Below are 9,608 nucleotides of genomic sequence, written 5' to 3' on the forward strand. Positions count from 1 at the left end.
GGATACCAAGAGGGTGCTGGGGACCTCAGCGCCAGGGTCACATCTTACCCCAGTAAAGTCACCGCCACCCACGGGACAGGGGTTTTGCTATAAAAAGTGTTGCAAAACCTGCTGAGGCCAGTAAAACAGTTTGTGTCGGTTCCAGCAGACACACTTTCATCTCCCTTGCCAGCTTTGCGCCCACAAAGCCGTTGGGCGTGATCCTGACCTAACCCCAGCATTAGCGGGGAAAGCTCCATCCCGCTCAACTCGTTTGTGCCGGTGGAAAACCAGCATCAAGCAGCATCGGAGAACGCAGGTGAGACGAGGAGCAGGGAGACCTGGCGAGTGGGGATTTGTCACAGAAATTCGAAACTGACCAATGGTCACCTTGGTCAGTTGCAAATTTTCGTGACAGACCCAAAGACCTCACACCATGCCAGGGGAGACCCAAAGACCCTGCATGGCACCACGAGGGGACCCCGAATGGCACCACGAAGGGAGTGAAAAGGCCTGTATGACACCATGAGAGACCCAAAGACTCCAATGACACCATGAGGAGACCAAAAGCCCTCCTCACCACACCAGGAGGGGACCCAGACCCAAATAGCGCCATGAGAGAACCCCAAGCCCTCAGGGTCCCCCTGCCAATCCTCCTACCATGCCCTGAGGGGACCCAGACCCACATAGCACCATGAGGGACCCAAAGACCCCACATGGCACCATGAGAGACCCCCCAAAACCCCATAAGGCTCCATGAAGGGACCAAAAGCCCTCCTCACCACACCATGAGGGGGACACAGACCCAAATAGCACCACGAGGGGACCCCAAGCACTCAGGGTCCCCATGAGGGACGATGTGGTCCTCCCGTCATGCCATGAGGGGACCTCAAGCCCTCAGGGTCCCCACAGTCCTCCTCACCACGCCATGAGCAGACCCAGTCCCACACACAGCACCATGGGGGGACCCCACGGTCCTCCCACCACGCCATGTCAGGACCCAGACCCATACAGCACTGTGAGAGGACCCCAAGCACTCAGGGTCCCCATGAGGGACCCCACGGTCCTCCTACCACGCCATGAGGGGACCCAGACCCGCATAGCGCCATGAAGAAACCCCAGTCCCTCAGGGTCCCCCCGCCGCGCCCTGACGGGCCGGTCCCGCCCCGGCGGCGGGGAGCGGAGGGGAGCGGCGGGCGGGGCGGGCCGGGCCGGGCCGTCCGCACCGCCCACATAAGGCGGGGGCAGCCCACGCCGCTCAGAGCGGCAGCGGTGTCGGTGGTGTCTCCGGCTCCTTCTGGGCTCGGTTGTGCGCGGTGTAGGCGGCGGGCATGGAGCTGGGGTGGCTGCTGTGGGGGGCGGCGGTGCTGCTGCTGCTGCTCCACGTCCTCATGGAGCTCAGCCCCGCCGTCAACTTCGCCCTGCGCATCGGCTTCTACTCCCTGCTCTGCCTCCTCGCCTCGGCGCTGACGGCGCCCGTCTGCCTCCTCGTCAACGGCGGCCGCACCGTCAAGAACATGAGGTGAGGGACGGGGGGTGACGGGGACGTGGCAGGGCCGGGGTGCCGGCAGGTGAAACACAAACTGGGGAGATCAGTTTCAGGCCCGGCCTTTGGGTGGGGGCCTCGGGAGGATGGTGGCGGTGGCCTCCTTTACCGCAGGTCTGTGACAGCAGGCCCTGGGGTGGCCGCTCTGGTGGCGGCAGGGCTGTCTCTTGGCTCATGGAGGGTGCTGGGGGCCGCTCCGTCCTGCGGCCGTGCCCTTCTCTTTGGTGAGCCTCACGTGGGGATGGGTGCCCTTCTGAGGGGGCATGGAAGGTGTGAGGATGCTGGCCAGTGGCCAAGCTGTGGGGGCCACACAGGTTTTGGGGAAAGCTACATGACAGCAATGCTTGTTTGGGGGCTTTCCTCCTCCAGAAGTAGAGGCGGTGGCTAATATAGTGGTGCAAGGAGCACGGCAGCCACGCAGCTGCCTGGGGCACACTTGTTGCTGTCAGGCCTCGCTGCCTGTGTCCTCTGACAGGACGCCTGGGGCAGTGACTGAGGAGCTGGAGAGAGCAGCTCCTCTACAGCAAAGGCACATTTTAAGGGCAGAGCTGGCACTTCTGGCAGCACAGGAGAACTTGGGCTCCTTGCTTTGCTGTCCCATAGGCAGCTTTTTACCTACTCTAACCATCCGTGCCCAAGCCAAGTTATACGGGTGCGGGGCAAAGGGGAGCCCTGTTGCCTTAATACATCCTTTTGGATCAAAGGTGTGGCTGCGTCTCGGCTGGCAGAGATGGACTTTGCTTTGCGGTGTGGCTCGCGCAGGGTGGAGCGAGCAGGCACAGGGCACTGCCATGCTGCCTTGTGGGCTCTGCCCTGCCCGCCCAAGCCAACGGCCTGCCATCAGCTCTGGTGCTGTGGCCCCAGGCACTGGAAACAGAGCTAGGCTGGAGATCCCAGGGCAGATTGCTATCTCCAGGCTTTGGTTGCCTTGGCTGGCTCAGGAGCAGCTTTCTGATGTGCAACCAGCTTTGCAGCTCGGAGAATTTATGATGTTAGTTATGGAGACACTCTCTTTTTCTTCCCCACCCCTAAAACTTTGTAAATCTCTTGTAAACTTAAAGGAACTCCTTGAGAACAAGAACTTCTTGCACTGAACAACTCCTCGTGTTGAAACTTAGAGCTGAATTTTGGCCAGAACCACCCTTTTCCTGTAATTTAAGCCCATCGTTTCCATGTGCTGGCACTGGCTCATGATCCTGGTCATGTATCCCAGCGCCTGGGAGGTCTGTGGCTGAGGTGATCCAGTGAGCTCCTTATTTCTACATCATCCCAGTCTGCTTATTCCAGCTTGGGAAAGGGGGTTGGAGCAGAGCACATGCTGGTGGACAGACAGAGATAACAGCATCACTGCCAGGCATAGAACACCCAGTCCTTGCTGTGCTCCTGGCTTCAGTGCCAAGCTGGTGTGACTTGGAAGAGGTTGCCTTCTGTGTCTGATAGAGATAGAGCTGTTTATCTAGTGGCGAAACCTCTTGCAAGCGCTTCCAATCTGGTAAGTACACTTCATTAATCCTTGAAAATCAGAAGATCCTAAAAAGGCCTCTGTCACAGGCTGCAGAGCAGAGCATGTGAAGCGGTGGCTGCTGGATTTCAGACTCAGGCTGTTACGGATGTACTGAAAAAGCACATTCCCTCTCATTTTTCTACTCTCTCCTTGAGTCTGGTAATAAATGCATCAGATTTACAGCTCTCTGAAGCTGTGACTGGATCATTCATGCCAGCAGAGGAGCTGCTTGCAGGGTTGAAGGGGAGTAGGACCCATCTGCTTAACCCCGTGGATGACGTGGCCAGCTCAGCTGGTCACCTGGTGGTTCTTCACTTGGTCTGAGCTCTGCCCCTTTGCCTCTTTTGGTGGCTCAGGCCACGTCTTGTGTAAGGAAACGCTGGCTCCTTACTGGCAGAAGGAAGTTGGATGGTTGCTCTTGAGTAATGTGTAACCAGCCTCTCCCAGCAGCTACTGAGCAGTGTGACTTCCAGAGCAGTGACCTCTTTTTTGGTTGGCAGTCAGAAGGGAGGAGAAGTGGGATTTAGGTCAGTCTGGTGGCATGGCATCCACCATGACCTCACTGATTTGTGTCACCCTGCCTTTTCTCACCTGCCCCCTTGTCTCTTCAATCTGGACTGCACTCCCGTAACCTCAGTGCAGGCCTGTGGTGCTCAGGAGCTCTGCACCTCCCCATGTCCTTTCCCTGGGTGCGGCTCTAGCCTTTGCAGAAAGTTTGAATGACCTGGGACTGATAGCTGCAGTGTCACTCAGATGTGTCACCTGTGGGCATTGGCCTGAGCTCCAGTGTCACAGCCAGGGCCTGGGCAGTCTGTGTGGTAGACCGCCCCATGGAGATATGAGCCCTGTGTAGGTAGGAGCAAGCCAGGGAAGGCCGCTTTGACAGAGGACTGTGGTTAAAGAGTTGATGGCAGGAATGAGGAGGCTTTTGGAGAATAGATGCTGGGAGCTGCTGCCAAGCCAGGATAAGATGTTGTCTGGGTGCTTGCTCACCTCCCACCCCGGGTGAAAGGGATGCCTCCTCGTCTGATGGTGCTGCTTAGCCCTATGGCTGGACCCTATTGGCAGGGAGAAGCTGTCACTGTCCCTCTGTCTCCTCCTGCAGGGAGGAAAGAGGCATCCTCTGTCTGCCAGGGAGGTGGTGGGCCCCAAGCCAGGGCATTCAGGTGCTTGTTGGAGGGCAGATCAGCTCCTGAATCTGCTCTAGGAGAATCAGCTGGTGGCTGCCTCTGAGGGCTTTGTTCATCTGCAAGTTTCTCTGCCTCCTATCCTGGCAAATGGCTGCTTCCCTGCCCGAAATAGCTCCTGTGTGCTGCCAGCTTCTGGCTGCGTCCTTTGGCCCAGTTGGAGGGTCCCCAGCTCACACCTGTCTGGGGGTGGCAGAGGTGGGCCCTGCTCCCATGGGCTGGCAAGGTCTCGGCTGGCGAGCCTGGGCTGGGTGTGCTCAGCAAGGGCATGGCAGCCTGCTCCATGCATTGGCAGAGCTGAGTGGAGCTGCTGGTGTCTCATCCCAGGTGGGCCCCCAGGCACAGGGGAGGAAAGCTGGGAGCTTTGTGGATGGACCTGTAGATCCACTGGGGAAGTGAACTGACAGGCAAAAGCTATTTGCTTGAAGATGGGTTTGCCAGGGACACCTATCCTCTGCCAAGCTGCATGGGGAGCATCCCGTTTGCTGCTCGCATCTTTATGTTTTACAGGGAAGTGTTTCTCACCTTCATTCTCCTTTCTTGGACTCCCCTGGGGTAACGACACCCCATGTTTGTATCGTTAAGCGGCATCTTCCAGCACTGCAGGGAGCAGAACTGGCAGTCTTCCTTGGGTGATGGGTATGCAGGCTAATATCCATGTGCTGGGGAGTGGCAGCTCCTAGGAGAACTATTTGAACAACTTGTGAGGCTCTGTTGATTGCAGGAGGAAAACGCTGGCAGTATCGGAGCAGATTGCAGGCGTGGCACAGGGGGAAGCAACAGCACTAAGTGGATAGGACTGGCAGCAGGAGGAGTGGTCCTTGGTTCGGCGTTGAAACCAGTGTCTCTCCTTCCTGGACTTTGGAGGGCTTCCAGTTTGGCCTCTGTTCGCAGGGCACTTCCAGCAGCACTAGGCTGGACTCTCCTCTTCCAAAGAGCTCGTAGTGAGCCTGGTTGTGAGCTGATGCTGTTAGCTTGAATGAAACATGGACCATTGACTCTAGCTGTACTGGCCTCAAAGTTACAGTCAGCTTTGCCCAGGCTTCCAGTAAAATTTCCACACTGGGAGTGGACAGGGCTTCACATGCAACTGAAGCACCTTGAGCACACGGGACCATGCAGGACAAACACAGCGCGAATGAGACTGGAGGCTCTCTGTCACAGAGCTCCTCTTGTCTTCTTCCACCCATGCTGGGTATAGCAGACCCTGTCACCTCCTTGCCCTGTTGCTGACTGCTCTTCTCTTCTGCAGAATCATCAAAACTGTTGTCAAGACCTTCAAGTATTTCTTCGGCCTGAGGTTTGAGGTGAAGGGACTGGAGAACTTCAAGGTGGAGGGCCCTGCTATCATTGTGTCCAACCACCAGAGCATCCTTGACATGATGGGTGAGGAGCTGGTGGGAGGGAGGGAACAGTTCTCTTGCTTGCCACCAGATAAATGCTGTTTGCATCTCCTGGCCAAGCAGCCCCCTGCCCTGGCTGGTCTAGGCTACCGAGCCAGCTGGCCCAGCTTTCTTTCAGTGCTGGTTGCAGGAAGGGTCTCCTCTCACTCTGAGCAATCACACCCTGTGCAGCACCCCAGGTACTGCTCAGCTTCAGGTGCTTCTCAGCTCTCTTACATCCCTGCCTCACTGATAGCCTGGCTGGCCTAGCACTCCTGTCAGTGTGCCAAGCGGCCAGGCATGAGGGGTGGTCCCACTGGGCACCCTGGGACTGGGAGTGAGCTGCCTCCTAAGGGATCTTGCTATGACCTGCAGCCACTCTGACCCTGTATTTCTGCTCTGTGCTGAGTCTTTCTGCTCTGTTGGTAGCAGCAGAAGCCAGCAGAGAAACAAGGCACTGGCCTGTCCCTGGTACTCCCCACCTCAGGTTGTGTCTCATGTCCCATCTGAGTGCAGGGTTGGGGGGTGGCAACTGCTAGGTCTCACCCTCTACCATCATGTTAGGGCTGATGGAGATCCTGCCTGACGACTGTGTCCAGGTGGGCAAGAAGGAGCTGATGTATGCTGGCACTGTGGGACTCATCATCTACCTCGGTGGTGTCATCTTCATCAACAGGAAGAGCACCAGCAGTGCCAAGATAGTGATGGCAGAGGTGGCCAAGAGCATGGCAACTGACAATGTGAGTGTGACTGTGGCATGTGTCTGGGTATCCTGGGGTGGCTCGGAGGGATGTGGCACTCCTGGTGCTGGCTTGCCTGAAGTTACAGCCACCTGCCGCCCTTGGCAAGGCTGGCTGGTGGCTCAGCCAGCAAGAAAGGAGCACTGCAAGTGGATTGCTGGAGCACAGCCTTATCTCCCCATGTACAGGTGAAGGTGTGGGTGTACCCGGAGGGCACAAGGAACTGCACAGGGGATTTGCTGCCATTCAAGAAAGGAGCATTTCACCTCGCTGTCCAGGCACAGGTAACAGCGCTTTGCTCCTGCACAGGAACCCTGAATGCTTTTGCAGTGGCACTGTGGACTGGTCACACAGTGGTGTGATTTATTTGCACTCAAGTGAGCCTTGTTCCCAGGCCACAGCTGAGCTCCTCAGCTAAACCACCTTGTCCTCTCTCTTGACTGCCCCAGCACTGCATTCCTGGTGTCCTGTCTGGAGGGCAGAGCATGGGGGACAGCCACACTTGACCCCCTAGCTTTAAGCTTTGCAGGCAGCTGCCTGGCAGCGTGGCAGTGCGGTGTCCGTGCCCTGCTCCTGGGAGCACGTCTGCAGCACAGAGCTTGCTTCTGGCAGGGAGCCCAGCGGGTGCTGCACTTCTTGTGAGCTTGCCTGGGGAATCCCAAAGCTGTTGATGCATTTCTCAATCCCCCACGTTGCAACAGTGTAGTGTTGATTCAGGACTGTTAATGCTAGTACTTTAGAGCAACATCTGGGCTTGCTCTGTGTGGAAATAGCTGCTCCCTCCCAGACAGCCATATGGCACTTCTTGGTATGTCTTAAAAGTCTTCTCTCTCCAAAATGACAAGATCCATGAGCAGTTAGTGGGGGAGCAGACAAACTCTTCCTTGGCTTCAGACAACTAGAGCTGGCAGCGCTCCTGAAGGAGCGGTGGTGCTTGCCTGGGCAGAGCTCTGGGGCAGTGTGCTGGGGACACTGAAGACCTGGCTGTGCTGCTTGGGCTCAGGTGGCTGCTGGAAGCTGGGCCACCCTCCTCGGCTACCAGGGGCTGGGAACTAGGTGCCAGAGAGGTGTCTGGGAGGAGGTGGGTGCCTTGCCTTCCCATGCATTCTCTGCCTCGCTTATCAGGACCGGGATGACTCGAGGCCTGAGGGGAAACTGCTTTCCCTAAAACAAGTGTTATAGCAGGGACCCTGGAGAAGGAAGTAGGTGCCAGATCTCTTGCTGGGTTTGACTGGCCAAGCCCAGGGTGTAGCCTGTGTTGTACCATCCCCATTCCTGCTGGGGTGATGCAACCAAGGCAGGGACTGGTGGCTGCTGGAAGGAAAGGACGACAGTGGAAATGGTACCCACCTCTGCTAACACTCCCCCTGAGTCACCAACTGTAGATCGTGTTTGTTATCAGCACTGAAATAATGACTCTGTTCCTGCCCTCCTGGCTGTGTCTCTGCCTGTCTGGAGCTTTCTTGAGAGCAATTGATTGCACCTGCTGACTCCTTTTCTTAGAAGCTGAAGGCACACCAGCTGGCCTGTCCCAAACATGTGCTTGTACAGCACAGCAAGGCCTGTCAAAACAGGCATCCTCTGATGTTTGCAGGTCTGGGTTTTGAAGCCTGGCTTGGGATGAGGGGCCCTGAGAGCCAGTGCTGACCTGAGGCTGAAGTGTAACTCGGACCTAGTGTCTTGAATGTCCCTGTGCCTTGAGTGTCTGGGGGGTGGTTTTGATCCCATCTGACTCCTGACTGTCCGAGCCTTTGGAAGTGGATCTTGCTTTTGGGGCTGTGTATGCCCTGTGTGTGTGAGCAGCAAGTCAGCTCTGCTGCATGGGATTTGCTGCTTATTTCTGCCCTGAGTAGCTGCAGTGCAAGTAACTCCTCTTTTTCCTCTTCTTCCCCAAGGTCCCAGTGATCCCTGTGGTATATTCCTCCTTCACCAGCTTCTATAACCCAAAGGAGAACCTATTTACATCAGGTACCAAAGAGTCCAAAGGCCTTTACAGTCACTCGGGGACAGGGTTGATGCCATACTCATGTAGAGATCTGATTCACAAGGGTGCGGGAGGGAAGTGGAGCTGGGGTGAATGGGAAGAGTCCCCCTGGGAGATGTGTGGAGTAAGTTCAAAGCACTTGGCACCAGAGCCTGGGCTGGGCTAACTCAGGAAAGAATCTAATTAAATGCAGTGAGGGATGTTTTAATTAAAAATTGGACACCACCTCTCCCTGTCATAACTGGCATAGCCCGTGATTTGGTGAGGGTTTGGGGAAAGAAGCAAGCGTGCTCTGCCTCCTGACCTTTCAAAGCAGGGACCCCTCTGCAAGCAAACCAAGGCAGCTGGTGGTATCAAAGCTCAGAAGTCTGCCAGTACAAGTGCTGGGCAGAAACTTGGCTTTCAGTCAACTTGGAGCAGTAACTCTCATTTTTGGGAGGAAGCCATGCTTGCTGTGCTCCCTGCCTGGATGGCTGGAGCCAGCCAAAGGTAGGAGGGTTGGGGAAAAGCAGATGGAGGGAGCACCTGGTGCAGGCTGTGCCTGGCATGGCCCTGGAGCTGAGTGGGTCCATACCCCTGGGCTCTGCCTACTCTTGGCTAAGGGGTAACCTCTGGCTGGGATGTCAGTTTGGGGCACAAAGGAAATACTCTGCTGCTTGGGGCAGCTGTTCAAGGGCAGGGTCCAATCCCCAGAGCAATCTCTGACCCCTGAAACCAGTGCAGCCCCCACCTGCTCTCTAGGGATGGATGCCCAAAGCCCTGTGAGGGATGAGGGCTGGGCTTGGGCTCTCCAGGGCAGGTGGAGCAGGGGTCCTGGGAGGGCAGAGAACAGTGCTCTTGTGGTGTGTGGGTTTCTCACAGGCTCTCTTTTCCCAGGCAAAATTAAGGTGGAGATTCTGCCTCCAATAGAGACCAAAGGCCTGACATCAGATGATGTCTCTGACCTCACTGACAGATGCTTCCACATCATGAGGGAGACCCTCTTCAGGCTGTCGGGCAGTCCCAGTGAGGCAAAGAAATCATCCTAGGTGCTTCTCCAGTGGCATCACCATGTGGTGGTGACTGAAGGGACCTGTCTGTTGCCAAATACCGAAGGAACTTCTCTTCCTCTGCAGTGACTTCTAACTCTGGGAACACCACAGACTGGCGCAAACACAGGGTGTCAAGACAATGCTGAGGTTCCCTGTTGACTAGATTTCTTTTATCGGTTCATTATCTCACAATGAAACATCTCCTTTTTCTGAATTTCTCAGGCATCAAACTTTGGTACCAAAGGGCTCAATGAC

At 56.3% G+C, this 9,608-nt stretch overlaps 1 protein-coding gene across 1 annotated transcript; it reads left to right on the top strand.

Moving 5' to 3' along the window:
* Positions 1-1,223: 1,223 nt before the first annotated feature.
* On the top strand, positions 1,224-9,567 carry AGPAT2 (1-acylglycerol-3-phosphate O-acyltransferase 2). Its single transcript, XM_054220762.1, has 6 exons — positions 1,224-1,501; positions 5,469-5,602; positions 6,163-6,338; positions 6,527-6,622; positions 8,234-8,306; positions 9,199-9,567. Exons 1-6 carry the CDS (start codon positions 1,311-1,313, stop codon positions 9,348-9,350), a joined length of 822 nt encoding a protein of 273 aa, XP_054076737.1. The 5' UTR covers positions 1,224-1,310; the 3' UTR covers positions 9,351-9,567.
* Positions 9,568-9,608: the final 41 nt, after the last annotated feature.

This window comes from Rissa tridactyla, chromosome 14, assembly GCF_028500815.1.
Source record: "Rissa tridactyla isolate bRisTri1 chromosome 14, bRisTri1.patW.cur.20221130, whole genome shotgun sequence".
NCBI lineage: Eukaryota > Metazoa > Chordata > Aves > Charadriiformes > Laridae > Rissa > Rissa tridactyla.

What these genes read in the sequence shown, in the direction of transcription:
- AGPAT2 (XM_054220762.1), top strand. Translation starts at nt 1,311, where the DNA reads ATGGAGCTGGGGTGGCTGCTGTGGGGGGCGGCGGTGCTGCTGCTGCTG. An exon ending in AGAGCATGGCAACTGACAAT is followed by an intron (nt 6,339 to 6,526) that starts GTGAGTGTGACT and finishes CCCCATGTACAG; the next exon opens with GTGAAGGTGTGGGTGTACCC. An exon ending in GGAGAACCTATTTACATCAG is followed by an intron (nt 8,307 to 9,198) that starts GTACCAAAGAGT and finishes CTCTTTTCCCAG; the next exon opens with GCAAAATTAAGGTGGAGATT.